Source organism: Dunckerocampus dactyliophorus, chromosome 2 (assembly GCF_027744805.1).
Source record: "Dunckerocampus dactyliophorus isolate RoL2022-P2 chromosome 2, RoL_Ddac_1.1, whole genome shotgun sequence".
Taxonomy (NCBI): domain Eukaryota; kingdom Metazoa; phylum Chordata; class Actinopteri; order Syngnathiformes; family Syngnathidae; genus Dunckerocampus; species Dunckerocampus dactyliophorus.
The window spans coordinates 2019381-2040956 of record NC_072820.1 but is presented as its reverse complement, the minus strand read 5'-3'; the positions used below and the strand labels follow the sequence as shown (position 1 = coordinate 2040956).

Genomic DNA, 21576 nt, shown 5'->3' with positions numbered 1-21576 from the left:
GATTTTAATAAAAAAAAGTTTTCTGGGGAAAAATTGAAAATGAAGTCCAAATTATGCGGAATAGAAAAAATGGGGGAAATTGCAGGAAAATTGCCTATTTTTGGAAACTTTGAAAACGTTTTCTATTTATTTATTTATTTATTAATAAAAAATCCTTTTTTAATTTAATTAAATTTAATTTTTTCAAAATTTAACTTTTTAATTAAAAAAAAGTTAAACGTAAAAATTGCGGGCATTTTAACAGTGTTACATGCATGCTGTACAGTGTACTTGTATTATCACCTATTTATACATTTGTATTGACTTGTGGTGAATGAGATGTGCCTGTTTTTGGTGGAAAAAATGAAAACAAAATGATGCAGAATTTTTTTTTGAATTTTTGAAAAAATTGCAGAAAAATTGCCTATTTTTGGAGAAAAAAATAAGATTTTAAAAAACTACAAAATGTTTATTTTAATTTATTTTTAATTTACTTTTTTTCATTAAATATATATTTTTTATTTTAAACATGTAAAAATTGTGGGCTTTTTAAAAACAGTGGTACATGTATGCTTTACAAAAAAATGGGCAAAAACTGCAGAAATTGGCCTATTTTTGGAGAAAAAAATAAGATTTTTTAAAATTGAAAATGTTTATTTTAATTTTGTATTTGTGTTTTTAAAAAAAATAATTTTAAAAATGTGGAAAAAAGTTATAAATAAATTCAATTAAAAAAAATGTTTTTTGGAAAAAATGGAAAATTACAAAACAATTCTACACAAACAAATGGCCTATTTTTGGAGAAAAATTTTTTTCAAAAATGGTTTTTAAAAATGTTAATTTTATGTCTATTATCACGCATTTATAAATGCTCCCGACTTGAATGAGATGTGTTTTGTGCAGAAAAATGGGAATGTGAGCGGTGAATTGCAAATGTGCAATATTGAATTTTGCAGCTGTGAGACGAAATTGTGGTCTGGTGTGACGTGAAGTCACACTTTGTGTCGACATAACATTCTTCTTCTGAGCTTGGTGAGGCGGCTTGTGTGCTCTTCAGGGCCCGTGCAGGAAGACACGTCAGGCTGACTTTCAGTGCAACTTTATTGGAATATTTACACCAACAGGAAGGGGTGGGGGTGGGGGTGGGGACGTAACTCTGTAAGACGTGGTTAGCTCTCGTAGGCAGCGTCGTGTTGTGTTGCAAAAACAACAATCATGTAAAACCTTTGTTGTCAGTCCTGAGTGTTGCTGTGGAAAACCTCCCTCCCTCCTTCCTCCTCCTCACAACTCAAACGGAACGTGGAAATAAAACTTCCTCTGCTTCTCCTGAGTCAACGTAGAAGGAAGGTTGTTTGGACTTTTGCACAAAATGTCAGGTGCGTGCGTGCGTGTGTGCGTGTGTGTGTGAGTGTGTGTGTGTGTGTGTGTGTGTTCCTCACCCATAAGTTTGTACATTTGTTTGTTTGTAAGAAAGCTTCACGGGGAGCTCTTAAATCCACGTGCCCCCTCCAGTGCAAGGCTTCCTGATCTGGCGTGAGCTTAGCTTCATTAGCATAGCTACAGTAAGTGCTAACATTACACTCGCATTTGAACAGTAACGGCGTGCCGGGCTAGCCTATTCGCTGGAGAACGACGACACCATCAAAGCCGGCGCAGTTCCGGGGTGCATTTTAAAATGTGTAGTGAAGTAGTGAGCGGCGGGCACATCCAGCTAGCAAAGCCTCTCTCTTTTTTTAATTTTAGATTTTTTTACAAAGTGGCGGGTTCATCATGTCCATGAGAAAGGCTGGAAAACAGGCCACAAAATGATCACAAAATGAGCTTGATTTTAAGATGCATAGCGAAGCCTTTTTTCCCTAGAAAAGTGGCAGGCTCATCCAGCTGGGGGCGGTGTCATGTCCACGACAAAGGATGGAAAAAAAGGCAACAAAAAAACCCCACAAAATGATCAAAGTTGTCAGAATTTGATTTTAAGATGCGTAGCGAAGCCTCTTTTTTTTTTTTTACAAAGTGGCGAGCTCATCCAGCTAGGAGTGGTTTCATGTCCACTGGAAAGGGTGGAAAAAAGGCAACTAAAAACCCTAAAATGACTAAAGTTGGCAGCGCTTGATTTTAAGATGTGTAGCGAAGCCTTTTTTTTTTTAATTTAATTTTTTTTTTTTTTACAAAGTGGCAGGCACATCCAGCTAGGAGTGGTGTCATGTCCACGAGAAAGGGTGGAGAAAAGTTAACAAAAAACTCCACAAAATGACTGAAGTTGGCAGAGATTCAATTTAAGATGTGTAGTGAAGCCTTTAAAAAAGTTTTTTTTTACAAAATGGCATGCTCATCTAGCTAGGGGCAGCTCAGAGGTGGTATCTTGTTCACTAGGAAGGAGATTTCTCCTTCCTGGAACTTGTAAAGCGAGCACCCGGTGCTGAGGAACAGACTTTCGGGGACTCGCGTTCCTGTTAGAACGTCATTCAAAAGCCGCTTTCCCAAGAGCTTTCTTACAAATAAACAAACAACAGCGAACAAACTGATGAAGCGTGCGGACAAAGACGCTTGCTGAGATCTTCTGAGGTCAAAGAAAAAGGTGACGGAATGTGACGTGTCGCCTCCATTCATTACCGACGTCGTCGTAGCGCAACGTGGCAAAGTAGCCCTTAAAGAAGGTAAATAGCGTGACGTCATAGCGTGGCCACCGTACGCTTCATCAGTGCGCCAAGGAAAAGGAAAGCCATCACCAGCTTTAAACCTAGCGGCGACACCGCGTCGCTATCAGCAAAAGGGCAAAAAGTTAAACCTCCAAAAATAAAGACGCAGGATGTTGTGGTCGTAAACCAGAAGATAGCGAGGCCCCGCCTCCTTCCCTATCAGACAGGTCTTGAGTGGCAGGCGGCCGCAGGAGGAATTTAATCTGCTTCCCAGCAGCTCTCATCGACCGCATCTCCTCCTCTGCTCAGCGGCTTGACGCCACGTGGAATCCATGTTGGCGGCCCCCCACCCCAACCCCAGGAAGTGCTCATGTGACCCAGAAAACCTCAGATGAGCTGACATCAGTGTCATCAGCAGAAGATGACAGATTAGCAACCTTTCTCCTCAAAGCTTCAACAACAAAGTCAACAACCTTTTTCTTGCTGTTGTTGTTGGGTGACATCAGTGTTGTGCTGGTGTGCCCTATGAGCAAAAGTATTGAGACACCTCCAGGGACTGAAAAGTGAGGAAAATGTGGCGTTGCGTCCTCTTTTGGCGGCAACGTGGACTTTTTACCATTTCCTATTTCACTCTCCAAAATAATAACAATATTAACAATAATATGTTTTTTCTTATACTTCGACTTTATTCTCCTAAAATGACAAATTCTCTCTTCTTGTAGTATTTCAGGCTTATTCACATAAAATTGCAAATTTTCTCTTCTTCATGGATTATATCATCATTTTAGGAGAATAATGTTCAAATATTACAAGAATTATGATGTGGCAGTATGACAAAAATGTCTTTTGCCACATAGTTCTTGCAATATTTTCATTTTATTCTCATAAAATTGCAAATTTTCTCTTTTTCCTACATTGCGGTAATGTAAAAATATGGAATTTTATGAGAATAAAGTGAAAATATTACAAGAATTATGTTGTAATTTTCTGAGAATAAATGTAAAACATTACAAGAACTTTGTTCTTATTTTAATGAGAATACATAAAAAATATTACAACAATTATGTTGTAATTTTATGAGTATAAATTTAAAAAATATTACAGGAATTATGTTGTAATTATATGAGAATAAAGTGAAACTATTACAAGAATTATGTTGTCATTTTAATGAGAAGAAATTTTAAATATTACAAAAATGATTTCATAATTTTAGGACAATAATGTTAAAATATGACAGGAATTATGTTGTAATTTTCTGAGAATAAATGTAAAATATTACAAGAATTATGTTCTTATTTTAATGAGAATAAATTTAAAATATTACAAGAATTAGGTTGTAATTTTGTAAGAATAAAATGAAAATATTACAGGAATTATGTTGTAATTTTATGAGAATAACGTTAAAATATTACAAGAATGATGTCATAATACGACACCATTCTCTCTTCCTACTGTATGTTACCACATAATTCTTATCATATTTTTACTTTATTCTCATAAAATTGCTAATACTGCCTTCCTGCATTACGGTAACGTAAACAATATGGACTTAAATGAGAATAAAGTGAAATTATGATATAAAAATGTAAATATAATAATATAAGAATATTTAAGAATCGTAATAAAAATGTCGTAATATGTCTAATTTCATCATTCTTGCAATATTTTAACTTTATTCTCATAAACTGCAAATTAGCTAACAACATGATTCTCTTAATACTTTGACTTTTAAAAAATGTCGTGGATTTCAGAGGAGTTGTGTACGATGGAGTACCGGCGCCACATTGAAAAAAACAAATTGAGATTTCCAGACTAAAATTGTAAATTTAAGAGAAAAAAATCGTATTATTACGAGAATAAAGTTGGAAACTCACGAGAAAATGTTAATTTACGAGAAAAAAATTAGAAAATTGACAGGAACAAAAGTCCTACATTTATAAGAAGAAAGTCGGAAATTTACGAGAAAAAAGTTGTAAATTTATGACTTTATTCTCAAAATCTCCGATTATTTTAGTACTCAGGCATTGCCTGAGACGGCTATGAAAAGGGCGGACTTCTGTGACCTATGGCCTTGGGCAAAGGTAATATTACAACTTCTTTTTTCCGTATATTTACGACTTTTTGTCTCGTAAATTTATTATTTTATTCTCGTAAATTTACTACTTTTTTCTCATAAATGTGCAACTTTTTTCTCATACATTTTTTACTTTATTTTCGTAATATTACGAGTTTTTTCTCCTAAATGTATGACTTTATTCTTGAAATCTCCGATTATTTTAATACTCGGTCGTAACAGGCATTGCCTGAGGCAGCTACGAAACGGGCGGACTTACGTGAACTTTGGTCTTTTCCGTAAATTTACGACTTTTTTTCTTGTAAATTCATGACTTTTTCCTCGTAAATTTACGAGTTTTTTTCTCGTAAATTTACAACAGTTTTTCTGGTAAATTTATGACTTTTTGTTGTAAATTTACGACTTTATTCTGGAAATCTCAGATTTTTTTTCTCCCACTGTGGCCCTAGTACTGTGTCCCAATACTTTAGTCCATGTATTTTTCAGGAAGACTCCCATCGTGTGTGTTTATTGTTATTGTTTATGTGCAGTGTGTGTGTGTGTGTGTGTGTGTGTGTGTGTGTGTGTGTGTGCGTGTGTGCGTGTGACAAGCCACAGACATGTGCTGCAAAAATATCTTTTTTTGCTAGGAGACGTAGGTTAAAAATAAAATAAACAGGGTGGGGGTGCGGTGGTGGGGGGTGGGGGTGTGGGTGGACTGATACACAGGAGAGGCTAAACTAGCATAAAGTGCTAAGATACTTTAGACAGGCAAGCAGAAAGGTATCATGTGACTAAAAATGTTCCCGCTACACTTCACCTGGCCCGGTGGGCGGGAACGTTTCATGCTGGAGCTGCCGTGGAAACGGGCGCTCCTTGGCTTGGGTTCCCGTGTCCCGTGTGAGTCTTTTAAAGCTAGAGGTGTGAAGGTGCTCGGGCCCGCTGCGACATGCAGAGCCGCCGCCGTTAAAACACGTGAAAGAAAGCAAAAGGAAAGAAGGAGGGCAAAAAAAGGAGCGAATGAAACCACGTGGACGAGACTGACGGCCGCTACGGCTCCCAAAGCCGAGGTGGAGCCGTGCGTGCGGCGGTACTGTAGCGGGCCCGGTACAAACACAAGCGGCCATCTTGCTTGGAGATGAGCGCGCGCGCGTGCACGTCTCTGATTGATTTCCACAAGCCGGTCGCCGTGGCGATCAGATCTTGCTGTTCTCCAGGTGGGAGTCGATGTGCTTGATGAGGGCGTCGTCGGGGTAACCCACCGGGAACATCAGCTGGCACAGCGGGCAGCTGCGCACGTCGCTCTCCTCCGTCTCCATCCAGAGCTGCGGGGCGACACACGTGCACGTCAGACGGGGAGGAAGCGCTCGTATATGAGTCACAACTTACACAACTGGGCGTGAAATAGACCTAAGTAGTTGCTTGCTGACTCACCGCCACTTCCTGTCGGCGCTTAGCTTAGCTCAGCGAGACGTGTGTAAATACGTAGTGTAGCACATACGTGGTACATACATGCATGGCACGCGTGTAGAAAGGTGCACTCACGTTGATGGACGGCCAGGACTGAGCATGCTCAGCTGATATGTAGCCGGGCTGGGGGTGGCACCCCATGGCGTTGGGGCACTGGGCGGCAGGGAAGGCCGAGCAGGATGCCGGACCCCTCATGGCGCCGCTGGGCACGGCCCCCAGCGTCCTGGGCGGGCTGATGGGATGCGGGCAGGTCCACTCCTCCTCGTCTTCAGAGGACTGCGGAGGCTGCGGCGCCGGGGCGGAGGGCGGGGGTGGCTCAAAGCGCAGGTGGGCCACCTCAGACAGCGGAAAGGGCATCTCTCTGGAGTCCTGGTGCGGAGACGACACCCCTCTGTGCTGATGAGGCGAGTGTTGGGGCGTCTGTTTGGAGTAGCCCTCCACAAAGGGGCGGGGCTTAGGGAGGGTGGACACGGGGTCCAGGGAAAAGCGTGGCGGGCAGTGGTACGCCGAGGGGTCGGTCACCTCCGAGTAGCTGCGGCGGCCCTGGAAGCTGGCCCGGAGGTGTTGAGTGGGCGGGCGGCAGGAGTACGAGGCCGGCCCCTCGCTCACGTCCAGCAGGGGGGAGCGGCGGTGCGTGTCGGGGGACAGACGCTGCAGCACCGGGGAGCGCCTCTGCTGGATGGGGGAGTGGTGAGGCGGGGGCACGACCGGAGAGTGGCGCTGCGAGATGGGCGAGTGGCGCTGAGATCCTGGCGAGTGACGCTGGTGGTGGATGGGGGAGTGCAGCTGCACTGCAAACACACACGCAACACACACACACACACACACACACATGCAACACACCTTATTTATCACACGCCACACGCCTCTTTAAGACGCCTGGTTAAGATGCGTTTATGACACATTTAAGGCACATTTAAGATGCGTTTATGACACATTTAAGGCACATTTAAGATGCGTTAAGGACGCATTTAAAACATACTTTAAGACACATTTAAGACACATTTAAGACACATTTACATGGCATTTAATGCACATTGAAGACGCACTTAAAACACGTTTAAGGTGCACTTAAGATGCATTTAAGGTGCAGTTATAAGACACACCTACGGCGCATTTAATACACACTTAAAATACTCTTAAGGCTTATGTAAGGCGTATTTAAGACACATTTAAGTTGCATTTAAGACGCTGTCTTACTTTTCGAGTTATTAAAGATTACATTTTCCAGTGATTACATAATCAGGTGATGACGTCATTGCCACCCGACATTCTGTGAATGAAACCAAAATAGTCACATTTTTTATTGCTACGTTTGTGCTGTTTTGTGCCGTTAAAGTGAATGGTTGTGCTGCTTTCGTTTTTGAGATATTAATGATTCAAGTTTTGGTCTATTACATAATCAGCCCCTTGACATGCTCGCAATGAAACCAAAATAGTCAAATTTTTTTGTGCTGCGTTTGTGCTGTTTTGTGCAGTTAAAATGAATGTTTGTGCCCCTTTTGTTTTTGAGATATTAATGACTTAAATTTTTGAGCTAATACATAATCAGCCCTCCAACATGCTCGCAATGAAACCAAAATAGTCAAATTTTTTGTGCTACATTTGTGCTGTGTTATGCAGTTAAAATGAATGTTTGTGCTGCTTTTGTTTTTGTGATATTATAGACCAGGGGTAGGGAACCTATGGCTCGGGAGCCAGATGTGGCTCTTCTGGTGGTTGCATCTGGCTCTCTGACTTTAACACAATACTATTTTTTCTGTTGTAATTTTATTTGACAGAAATCACAGTGTTAAAAATAACATTCAAAATATAAAACATCTTTATGCACTTTAATCCATTCATCCATGTTCTACCGCAAGCACAGAAGTCACATTAATGGTAAGAAGTATTTCACAGTATTTATTATTGGTTAGCTTCAATATAACAATGTTATTAAAAAGACTAAATTCAGAGACTTATTATAATCTAAAATTGTTGGTCATGCTTAATAATGCACACATTTAGTTGTATTGTCAGTTGTTGTTAGTTGTACGTACATGGCTCTCACGGAAATACATTTTAAAATATGTGGCTTTCTTGGCTCTCTTAGCAAAAAAGGTTCCCAACCCCTGTTATAGACTTACGTTTTTGAGCTATTACATAATCAACCCCCTGACATGCTTGCAATGAAACCAAAATAGTTGATTTTTTTATTGCTATGTTTGTGCTGTTTTGTGCAGTTAAAATGAATGTTTGTGCTGCTTTCGTTTTTGAGATATTAATAATTAAAGTTTTGGCCTGTTAAATAATCAGCCCCCCAACATGCTCGCAATGAAACCAAAATAATCTCATTTTTTTAGTGCTGTGTTTGTGCTCTTTTATGCAGTTAATATGAATGTTTGTGCTGCTTTCATTTTTGCGATATTAACGACTTAATTTTTTGAGCTATTGCATAATCAGCCCCCGACATGCTCGTAATGAAACCAAAATAGTCAATTTTTTTCCCGCTTTCTTTGTGCTATTTTGTGTATTTAAAATGAATGTTTGTGCTGCCATACTTTTTGAGTTATTAAAGATTAAATTTTCCATTGATTACATAATCAGATGATGAGGTCAATGAAACCAAAATAGTCTCATATGTTTCATCTTCGTTCTTGCTGTTTGGTGCACATAAATTTGTTTTCCGGGCATGTCGGGGGGTTGATTATGTGATATCTCAAAAACGAAAGCAGCACAAACATTATTTGTAACTGCACAAAACAGCACAAACGTGGCACTAAAAAATGAGACTATTTTGGTTTCAATCTGAGCGTGTCGGGGGCTGGGTGAACTTTGGTTGACCTACAAAATAAACTGTAATAACTCAAAAACGAAAGCAGCACAAACGTTCATTTTAATTGTGCAAAACCGCACAAACGCAGCACTGTCAAATGAGACGATTTGACTAGCGTTTTGAGTGGCGTGGGGGGCCAACTTCACTGAGGTCCAAATAGCGCTATCTTAGTTTTACTTAGTTTCCGAGATAGTCTATTTTTTATCAAAGCATCTTTTTAGCATGGTTCATTCATCTGTGATTTTTTTGTATTAGTTGTTGTGTGCTATCTCCAGAGCACAATGTGGTTGTATCGTCTGCAAGTAAGACTAGCTTTAGGTCTGATGTCGTTTATGTATAGATTGAACAGTTTTGGTCCCAGTATTGACCCCTGGGGTACTCCGCACCATATATTGAAGCTGGCAGATGTGTGTTCTGCCAGCTTCACATGTTGCTTCCTGTCTGCTAAGTAGCTTTTAAACCAGTTCAAGACGAACCCTCTGATTCCGTATGGAAGGCTTTTGTTAAATCCATAAATGCTGCAGCAGCGCCCTTTCTGCCGTCTACAGTGTTGGTAATGTGATATCGATCAGTCCCATGGAGGTTGAAGTGTTAGCTCCGTAGCTGTACTGGCCGTCCCGAGTGATTCATTGCTACTAATGCGTTTGTTGTTGAACAGCTTTTCGATCATTTTGGAAAATTGTGGTCCGGTAAGAAGGAGACTGGTGGGTAGTTTGTGAATTGATGTTTGTCTCCGTTTTAAAAAATTGGAACTACTTTAGCTGTTTTCATTTTGTTTGGGAAGTTACCAGTCAGGAATGATTACTGATGTACGTCAGCGGGTCTGCCATCTGGTTAATAACGCTTATTTTTATTGATCCGTTCCCATTCCGTTACAGTCGGTTGATGCTTTTGCTTTACATTTATTAACGATACCAATGATTGCCTTTTTTGTCGTGTCCATGAGGAACATGGACTTGGGATTCCTGTCTATCATTTCGTTCTGTTTCTCAACTGACGAGAAATTGAGGCGGTTTTCTTCCGATTTTGGTCAAATATTTACAAAGTAGTTACAGAACCTTTCACCTACCTTGTTCATATTATCATTTTGTGCATTTCCATCTGTGAAATAACGAGGGTCATCTGCTTTCTTGGTACCGTTCCTGATAATACTGTACAAGACGCATTTAAAGCGCATTTGAGACGTATTTCAGATGCGTTTAAGACACAAACAAGACATATTTTAGACGCATGTAAGACACATTTAAGACGTATTTAAGATGCGTTTAAGACACAGTAAAGACATATTTTAGACGCATGTAAGACACATTTAAGACGTATTTAAGATGCATTTAAGACAGTCAAGACATATTTTAGGCACATTTAAGACCATGTCAGCGTGTACTTTGATGTGTTTGAGTGATTAGCTGTGGTGAGCATTAGTACCCGATGTCAAAGTAGAAGCATGGTGTGCGTGTGTCTGTGCGTGTGTCTGTGTGTGTGTGTGTGTCTGTGTGTGTGTGTGTGTCTGTGTGTGTGTGTGTGTGTGTGTGTTATGGTAAAAGATAAATATCTCCAAGTAGAGTGGCTGAGTTTCCGCCCAAAAGGGCGCCTAAAAAAGGAAACCTCATCCGCGGCCGTTGGCTGGAGGTGTTAAAGGAGGCGGAGGAGGCGGCGGCGTGGCGTTTGACATGCTGAAGTCATGAAGTACACTTCATTTCCTGTTCATTTGTCATCTTCCGTCTCCAAAATGCAACTCATGTCACCCCGGAACATACATTTTGGTATTTGGACGGGCTTTGAGCATGCGTGTGCCGTTGCAGCTCACCCGGGCTGGCCCGCTCCTGCGAGGCTTTCCTCAGGATCTCCGTCTGCTTGGAGCTCAGCGCTCGCAGGCGACCCAGCTCCTCCGTCAGCTCCGTGTAGGCCAGCGCCAGGTTCACCCTGGATGGAGTAAAAACTCATCATACCACTGAAATCACACACAGGACACTTGATTAGGTACACCGCACCGTTTCTCATATTTTGGTGGCTTGGCCATAAGATTTTCTTTGTGCATTGGATGGCGTTGGGTGGCGTACCTCAGAGTGGCAGCTCTTCATTGATGACACATAAGAAGACAGTGACACACACACACACACACACACACACACACGTGCACTGAGTCACCCCTCAGGTAGGAACACAATGTTGGTGACAAGAAAGGCCAAAGGAAACCTCAAAATGGGCGAAGATCATCACTTTGACTCATTTCTTGCATCAGGAACATGTTTTTTTATGTAATGTAAAGCAAGGAAATGATACGCTCGAAAAATGTCTTTTTCATAAATGGTCGGCTCCCCCGCCCCCTCCAAACCCTCTAGTGAGCTGGACTAGCTTGACCTTGGACTACGTCTGTGCTGAACCACAAAAGTGCGGAGATTCCACGGTCATGAACTTCTTTTTGTCTTTTATCTCCCAGTATTATGACTTGATTCCTGTAAAAGTTGAACTTTTTCCCCAACATCATTTTTTGAATCAACAACTTTATTTTCTTTGCTTTTGTTGTCATAATATTTCAATGTAAAAAAAAAAACTTTAATATTTCAACTCTGTGTTACTAAAATGACATTATTTTTCCTTATAATATTTATAACCACTTCATATTAAGTGCTTATATATTATAATATAATAATATTTATAATATTTTAAACCACTTCATATTAGGTGCTTATATATTATAATATTATAATATTTATAATATGTATAACCACTTCATATTGGGTGCTTATATATTATAATATTATAATATTTATAATATTTATAACCACTTCATATTAGGTGCTTATATATTATAATATTATAATATTTATAATATGTATAACCACTTCATATTAAGTGCTTATATATTATAATATAATAATATTTATAATATTTATAACCACTTTCTTCTCATAAAATTGTAACTTTTTCCCGTTAGAATCCAACTTTTTTCTCAGAATATTAGGACTTTATTCCGATAATATAACTTTTTCTATAATACACATTTTTTTTTCCCTTTTTTAAAACAAATGTCTCCTTCTTTCTTCTTGAAATATTTTGTGTCATAATATTATGACTTTATTGCCATAATATTATGACTTTATTCACTTTATTGAAATATTTTGTGTCATAATATTATGACTTTATTCCCTTAATATTATGACTTTATTCCCATAATATTATGACTTTATTCCCATAATATTTTGACTTTATTCCCATAATATTATGACATTATTCCCACAATATTATGACTTTATTCCCATAATATTATGACTTTATTCCCATAATATTTTGACTTTATTTTCATAATATTATGACTTTATTCCCATAATATTATGACTTTATTCCCATAATATTTTGACTTTATTCCCATATTATTTTGACTTTATTCCCATAATATTATGACTTTATTCCCATAATATTTTGACTTTATTCCCATAATATTATGACATTATTCCCACAATATTATGACTTTATTCCCATAATATTATGACTTTATTCCCATAATATTTTGACTTTATTCCCATAATATTATGACATTATTCCCACAATATTATGACTTTATTCCCATAATATTATGACTTTATTCCCATAATATTTTGACTTTATTTTCATAATATTATGACTTTATTCCCATAATATTATGACTTTATTCCCATAATATTTTGACTTTATTCCCATAATATTTTGACTTTATTCCCATAATATTATGACTTTATTCCCATAATATTTTGACTTTATTCCCATAATATTATGACATTATTCCCATAATATTTTGACTTTATTCCCATAATATTATGACTTTATTCCCATAATATTTTGACTTTATTCCCATAATATTATGACTTTATTCCCACAATATTATGACTTTATTCCCATAATATTTTGACTTTATTCCCATAATATTATGACTTTATTCCCATAATATTTTGACTTTATTCCCATAATATTATGGCATTATTCCCACAATATTATGACTTTATTCCCATAATATTATGACTTTATTCCCATAATATTTTGACTTTATTCCCATAATATTATGACTTTATTCCCATAATATTTTGACTTTATTCCCATAATATTATGACATTATTCCCACAATATTATGACTTTATTCCCATAATATTATGACTTTATTCCCATAATATTTTGACTTTATTTTCATAATATTATGACTTTATTCCCATAATATTATGACTTTATTCCCATAATATTTTGACTTTATTCCCATAATATTTTGACTTTATTCCCATAATATTATGACTTTATTCCCATAATATTTTGACTTTATTCCCATAATATTATGGCATTATTCCCACAATATTATGACTTTATTCCCATAAAATTATGACTTTATTCCCATAATATTTTGACTTTATTCCCATAATATTATGACTTTATTCCCATAATATTTTGACTTTATTCCCATAATATTATGACATTATTCCCACAATATTATGACTTTATTCCCATAATATTATGACTTTATTCCCATAATATTTTGACTTTATTTTCATAATATTATGACTTTATTCCCATAATATTATGACTTTATTCCCATAATATTTTGACTTTATTCCCATAATATTTTGACTTTATTCCCATAATATTATGACTTTATTCCCATAATATTTTGACTTTATTCCCATAATATTATGGCATTATTCCCACAATATTATGACTTTATTCCCATAATATTATGACTTTATTCCCATAATATTTTGACTTTATTCCCATAATATTATGACTTTATTCCTATAATATTTTGACTTTATTCCCATAATATTATGACATTATTCCCACAATATTATGACTTTATTCCCATAATATTATGACTTTATTCCCATAATATTTTGACTTTATTTTCATAATATTATGACTTTATTCCCATAATATTATGACTTTATTCCCATAATATTTTGACTTTATTCCCATAATATTTTGACTTTATTCCCATAATATTATGACTTTATTCCCATAATATTTTGACTTTATTCCCATAATATTATGACATTATTCCCACAATATTATGACTTTATTCCCATAATATTATGACTTTATTCCCATAATATTTTGACTTTATTCCCATAATATTATGACTTTATTCCCACAATATTATGACTTTATTCCCATAATATTATGACTTTATTCCCATAATATTTTGACTTTATTTTCATAATATTATGACTTTATTCCCATAATATTATGACTTTATTCCCATAATATTTTGACTTTATTCCCATAATATTATGACTTTATTCCCATAATATTTTGACTTTATTCCCATAATATTATGGCATTATTCCCACAATATTATGACTTTATTCCCATAATATTATGACTTTATTCCCATAATATTTTGACTTTATTCCCATAATATTATGACTTTATTCCCATAATATTTTGACTTTATTCCCATAATATTATGACTTTATTCCCATAATATTTTGACTTTATTACCATAAAATAACAGCTGTTTTTTTCAATTTATTTTATTTATTTTATTTTTTTTTCCAAATATTTCATATCTCTTTTGTCTTTATCCCCATTATATAACATTATGTAACTTCATCCCCAACCAATGTTTCCCAAAATGACTGCTTTATTTTATGTTGTTTGGTTCTCTTAACATTACGACGTTTATAAAAAACATTTCTGCTGCTGCTTTATTTTGTACATTTCTTCTTCTTTCTTCTTGTAAATGTTCTTCTCGTAGTTATGACTTTATTCCCATAATATTATGACTTTATTCCCATAATATTATGACTTTATTCCCATAATATTTTGACTTTGTTCTTGTAACATGATCATTTTTTCCATCACCTAATTAATCAAAACTTTATTTGTGGTTGTGTTTGTCTTTCACAATATTACAACTTTTGAAAAATAACATCATTCTTTAATATTTGAACTTGATGCTACTAAAATGATGCTATTTTTCCTCATAATAATGCAATGCTATTTTAATAAAAGTACTCTTAATATTTTGACTTTATTCTTGTAAAATCACTGCTGACATTTCCATTTTTGCTAGGGTATTTTAAAATTATTTTTAAATATTTTTTTTAATGTGCCGCAGGTCGCAAATGACCCCCGGGCCGCACTTTGGCCACCCATGCTTTAGTAATTTAGCAGTTCCGTGTCCCACAATAAGGCCATCAGTTGACTTTCCATTGAAAACTATTAACTGGATCTAAAAAGCAAAGAAAAGGGCCCCAGTATCTGTGAGTATTTACACTAAATGCTCCAAATTCCAAGAAGACATCGGGGGGCTTCAGTGGGAGGAACTGAAAGTGTGAGTAAAACCAAACCGTGACGGAGGTCTGGAAAGAAAGAAAAGATGCTACCACACACTCTCCTTTTACTTTTCTTCACTTTCAGTTTGCTTCACGTCGAAACCCGCCTTGGCTTTCGCTGAGTGGGAGTCACCTGACCCGTAGCGGCTGCGGTCTCTTTTGTTTTCCGTTTCTTTCACCAGATGCTGTCATCGGTTTGACACAGACCATTTCTACAAATGATTATAGTATGGTTGCATAGAGCACGTTGATATTACGCGCAATTGCTGTGTCTCCTTTGGCAATACAGTGGATCCCTAAACATTCACCCATTTTGGATTCAAAATGACGAATCTAAATGCAATTTTACTATTATTTTTTTATTATCATTAAAATAAATATACATTTTTTTCATCATCGAAAATAGGCAGTTTTTTCCTCAAAACACATGTCTTTCACTATAAAAATGTATACAGAATAAAATACAAATAAAAATCCGATGTTCATTTTTCCCAATGACACGATCAAGGAGAATTTATTTTCAAACAAACGAAAATGTATTACCCCCCCCCCCAAAAAAATAGAATGTTATTTTTTTAATTTAATATTATTTTTATTATTTTATTTATTTTTATTTTTTATTATTATTTTTTTTATTTATTATTACTAAGATTTTGGTAACCAAAAATAGTCTTTTTTTCCTGCAGAAAACAAATGTGTATATGATTATTTGTTTTCCCAATGAAGTGATTTTATAAAATAATGTATTTTTTTTAATGATATAAGGTAGAATTTCTACAGTTCATGCTGCAGTGGAATCACGCCCCGCTAATTCACACTTTTTTTGTCAGAATTTTATTTAATACATTTTTTAATGTATTAATAGTATTATTATTTGGATCAATATTATTATTTTTTCACATTATTTTTGTCACCAAAAATGCATTTTTTTCCCCCGCAGAAAACGCACCTCTTTCGCTACAGAAATGGAAACCTAATAAAAATAATGTAATAATGTAAAATAATACAATACAAATTACATTTCCCAATTCAATGATTTTATAAAAGAACTTATTCAGGAAAAATATAAACGTAGGAATTTATATAGTTTAAAATCGATATTTAAAAATGATAGAATGCAAACATTAAAAAAAAATGTAATGTAAAAAATTTGCTACTGATTTTTTTTATTTAATATTATTTTTATATCTAATATTTATATAAATATTATTAATATTAATATTCTTTTTTGTATCACCAAAAATAGGCAGTTCTTTCCACAGAAAACACATCTCATTCACACAAAAAATGCATGCGGTATCAAAAGAAATTATCATTAATTTTTCCCAATCAAGTGATGAAGCAGAATTTATTAAAAATAATTTTTTCAAATGTAAAAGTTTACTATTCACAGTGCAGCAGTGTGTGTTGGACTACAGTGCATTCACGGCCTTGCTAATTTGCGGATTTTTAGTGAAAACATACACATTTTTTAAAAATTGTTATATTATTTATACATGTAATATTTTTTTATACGTATAATGAATATTAATTAAAAAAAATTGTGACCGAAATAGGCTATAAAACGCCATAATCAACATAAAAATGTATACAGTATAAAAAATAAAAATCCATTGTTAATTTTTCTCAATTAAATGATGAGGTATAATTTGTAAAAACCAAAAATTAAAAATGTTTATTTTTCAAATGTCAAAGATGTACTGTTCACAGTTTAGCGGTGCGTGTCGGACGTCCATGTAGGGAATCAAAAGAAATCTTTTTTTTTAAATGACAAAGTTGAATTATTAATTAATATTATTAATGTCAATAATGTCACCGAAAATAGCCTGTTGTTTTCCACAGAAAATACATCTCATTCACCGTAAAAATTTGGATAGTATAAAAATAAAAACCAATTTTTAATTTTTTCCAATTGAATGATCAAACAGAATTTATGAGAAACAAAACCTAAAAATACATTTTTTTCAAATATAAAAAAATTCTCGGCACTGCTAATTTGCAGATTTTTGGTTAAAAAAATGTTTTTGTGTATTTTTAAAAATTACGAATATGTTGTGTGACCAAAAATAGTCCTTTCTTCTTCTGTTTATCACCTTTGTGCATCCTTACGCAGCATCATGCATCCATGCTCCCCCCCTCCCTCACTTACTGCTCGTCCCCCACCTTCTTGATCCACTCCACGTCGCACTGCTTGCACGGGGAGGACATTTCCTGCCAAGGCAGAGCGTGAAATGAGCGTAGCGATCGAGAGCAAGAAGATGATTGGTCCTTCATCAAACATCACTTCCTGTCTTTCCTCCGAAACGAGGCCCCCCCCCCACCCCACCTCACCCTGTCCCGCTGGCCGCCCTGCAGCTGCCTCATCTCCTCCTTCAGGCGCTCACACTGCGCCTTCAGCTCCTCCTCCCGCCGGCACGCCCCCTGGGCCTCGTGCCGCGCCCCCTCTAGCTCCGCCTCCAGCCGCTGCACCTTCAGGTCGGAGAGCGTGTCCAGGCTGCGCGAGCTCTGGAGCGTCATGGCGGGGCAGTCCAGCACTGACGAGACAAAGGGGGACAGACACGGACACTCATGTACGGTACAAGGACAGAAGTATTGGGACACCAGCATTGGGAAGTGAAGAATAACGAGGCGCCCCATTGGACGCCGTCGTTACTGACAAAAGGATGACAAGCGTGGTTGCTTGGTGACACAGATGGAACAAACAGGCTGTAACTTTTTTTGTGTGAAGTCAGGATGACTGCAGTCCACTCAGCAGCTTGTTTGTTCCCTGACTGTGATGGGGGAGGAGGGGGAGGAACACGGTGTCCAAAGGTGACCTCATCTGCGACGCTTTGGCGCCAGATGGATGGATTGGATTAAAGATGGAAGAGAAGGAGCGATTAGAGACCACGGCCAGCTCTGAGGTCTTGTTAGAAACGCATTCCAGGATGAGATACGACACGCTAGCTTTACATGTCTGACCTCAGCGTGGGCTCCTTCATCGGTTCCACACTCCACCGTGACAAGCCAATTTGGATTCCTTACATAAAAATGGAATCATTTTGTACTTAGAGCATAAAAAGCCTGTTTCTGACCTTCTAAATACGTTTTTGACCTTCTAAATACGTTTTTTAATGTTATTAGAGCCCTCTAAACATGAAATAACTCCCCTATAGTCAACTTTACACTCCTATTACCCAATATAGTAGACATAGCAAGTGAAAATAAGACACAGAAAACCTGTTTCCGTACTTCTAAATACGTTTTTTAACCTTATTAGAGCCCTCTAAACATGAAATAACACCCCTATAGTCACCTTGACACTCTTATTACCCAATATAGTAAATGTAATAAGAGGAAATAACACATATAAGACATAGGAGTGTAAAGGTGACTATACAGGTGTTACTTCATGTTTAGAGGTCTCTAATAATGTTTAAAAAACGTATTTAGAAGGTCAAAAACCGGCTTTCTATGTCTTATTTTCGCTTATTATGTCTACTATATTGGGTAATAGGAGTGTAAAGGTGACTATAGGGGTGTTTTTTTAAAGGTTTTTGACCTTCTAAATATGTTTTTTAACATTATTAGAGACCTCTAAACATGAAATAACACCCCTATAGTCACCTTTACACTCCTATGTCTTATATGTCTTATTTCATCTTATTACATTTACTATATTTGGTAATTGGAGTGTAAAGGTGACTGTAGGGGTGTTATTTCGTGTCTAGAGGGCTCCAGTAATGTTAAAAATCGTATTTAGAAGGTCATAAACGGGTTTTCTATGTCTCATATGTCTTATTTTCTGTTATTATGCCTACTATATTGGCTAATAGGTGTCTAAAGGTTACTATTGGGGTGTTATTTAATGTCTAGAGAGCTCCAGTAATGTTAAAAATCGTATTAAGAGGGTTGGAAAGAAGTTTTGTATGTCTTATATGTTTTCTTTTCTCATACTATATTGAGTGATAGGAGTGTAAAGGTGACTGTAGGCGTGTTATTTTATGTCTAGAGGGCTCCAATAATGTTAAAAACTGTATTTAGAAGGTCATAAACAGGTTTTCTATGTCTCATATGTCTTATTTTCTCTTATTATGCCTACTATATTGGCTAATAGGTGTCTAAATGTTACTATAGGGGTGTTATTTCATGTCTAGAGGGCTCCAGTAATGTTAAAAATCATATTTAGAAGGTCATAAACAGGTTTTCTATGCTCTTACTGAAAATATTAGATTTATAAATAATGATATATATTATACAGCAGGGGTCACCAACGTGGTGCCCGCGGGCACCAGGTAGCCCCCCACGACCACACGAGGTGCCCGCAAGCCTGCTTTTCATTCAGGTTTTCAGTTAATAATGAAAGAACAGTAGAAAGAAATGCATTGTGAAATACAACATGTGAGTTGTGGACACCAGCATTTTGTTCATGTTCTGGTAAAACAAGAATATATTCGCTTTGTTTGGGTTTAAAATAAGCTCTGAAAATAAATGTTAGAAAAATGAGTAGCTCTTGGCCATTTTCATTTTGTAAAAGTAGCTCTCACAAGGACAAACCTTGGTGACCCCTGCTATACAGTCTATACTGTATGAATAATGTCTGTGCTCTTGTTAGCTGGCAGGCTACTTCCTGTGCATGCAGGGAGGATGAATGGTGTGAGTTGGGTAGTTTAGTGATCCGGATCTGCACTAAAATGTAACAGATTCTACCTCGACCCTGGCCCCGCCCCTCCCCTAAGTCACCTAGAAACCAGTTAAGCGTCTCTTTGTGTAGTATCGCTAACAAAAGTGCAAACGTCTGCCGGCGCGCTCACTGTGTGCGTCGGGGCCGGCGTGCAGCTGCAGGTACTGCATGTCTTTGCTGTGCAGATGCATGTTGAGCTTGTGCAGAGAGTTGTCTCGCTGCCTGAGCGCGGCCTCCAGGCCCAGGATGCGCTCCACGTGCTTCTCCACCAGGCTCGTCTGGAAACACACACGGGTCACACGGTCAGGAAGAACAAGGGACAAGCGAGTGTGAGCGCATGACGCGTCGCACCATCTTGTCCAGGTCCCGCTGGAGGTTGCTCTTCTCCATGTGGATCTTCTCGTAGGCCTGGATCACGTCCTCCAGCTGCTCCTCACGCTCCTTCCTCTTCTGCAGCTGAGAGACAGAAGACAATCAAAGGCTTCTTTACTCCAACTTCTCCAGCAACACACCAAGAAAAAGAAGCAGCAGCGTGACAAAGAGAAGGAGGCCAGGACGCAGTTGTGTAAGCGTTCCATGTAGGACATCTTCATATTCATCTCTAAAGCAACTCCCTGGATGCTCTGCCTTGTTTGCAGCAGATCTCCTCAACATGGCCGACTTCATCTCCCACATATGACTTTGGGTGTACTATGTGTGTTGGGGGCGGGGCTTGTGGCACCCACAGAGCACCCTCAATGCGTCTTTATTTCATTTTATTGTCACTGCATGACCTTGTATGCTCGTCATCGCTTTTTTCCCCCTCTAACGCCCCCTGGTGTACTACTTGCTTCCGACATTCTTTCCTTTTCACTTCCTGTATCCTTCCTCCAGCTCTCCTCTCTGAATCCTCCTGACCTCCTTTCTCCGTCATAGCTTCTCCCGTTCTCCTGCATCCCTCTTGCATGCGTCCTGCAATCTATTGTCTGTATGTCCTCAAACGTCCTGCATCCGTCCTGTATCCCCGCATCCTTACAGCTTCCCTGCATCCTTCCTCTGTTTTTGCCGAATCTTCCTGTGACCTGCAAACATCCGCATCCTTCCTTCCTCCAGCTTTCCTCTCGACCTTTTCTTTGCCCTCTAACGCCCCCTAGCTGTACTACTTACATCCTACGTTCTTTTCTTTCACCTTCCTACATCCTTCCTCCGGCTTTCTCCACCTCTCTAAGAGTCCCTCTGACCTCCTTTCTCCGTCTTGTTCTCCTGCATCCTTCTTGCAATCTTTCTAGCATCTTTTCTGTACTTGCTGCATCCTGCATCCATCTTCCCTGCATCCTTCCTCTGTCTTTCCCAAATCTTCCTGTGTCCTGCAAACATCTGCATCCTTCCTTCTTTGGCTACGTCCTTCTTCCACCCTGCCTCCGTCCTTCCCGCATCCCTCCTCTTTGAGCCTGAATCGCGGCCAGTGGGTCAGGGTCTCACCTCGTGAGTCAGCATGTTGACTCTCTGCTGCAGGTTGTCGTTCTCGGAGTGGAGGAGCGCCGTCTCCTTGCTCTCGAAGGAGCAGTACGAGTTGGTGTCCTCCCCGAACTCGCTGATCATGGGGAACTGAGAACACACAAAAAGCATCATTTTTAAAATGAGTGATGCTGTGGTTGTTGACACAACATCATACGGCATACGTC

The 21576-nt window shown here is 37.6% G+C and overlaps 1 protein-coding gene across 1 annotated transcript in view; it reads right to left on the bottom strand.

Moving 5' to 3' along the window:
• Positions 1-1745: 1745 nt before the first annotated feature.
• Positions 1746-21576, bottom strand: part of tbkbp1 (TBK1 binding protein 1) — a 44494-nt gene continuing 24663 nt past the window's right edge. The window contains exons 3-10 of the mRNA XM_054760910.1: positions 21374-21499; positions 20264-20368; positions 20043-20190; positions 17581-17783; positions 17399-17460; positions 10761-10876; positions 6214-6929; positions 1746-5993 (exon numbers count right to left, since the gene is read on the bottom strand). Of these exons, the coding sequence (XP_054616885.1) occupies positions 5865-5993; positions 6214-6929; positions 10761-10876; positions 17399-17460; positions 17581-17783; positions 20043-20190; positions 20264-20368; positions 21374-21499 (1605 nt within the window). The 3' untranslated portion in view covers positions 1746-5864. The remainder of the gene's footprint in view (positions 5994-6213; positions 6930-10760; positions 10877-17398; positions 17461-17580; positions 17784-20042; positions 20191-20263; positions 20369-21373; positions 21500-21576) is intronic.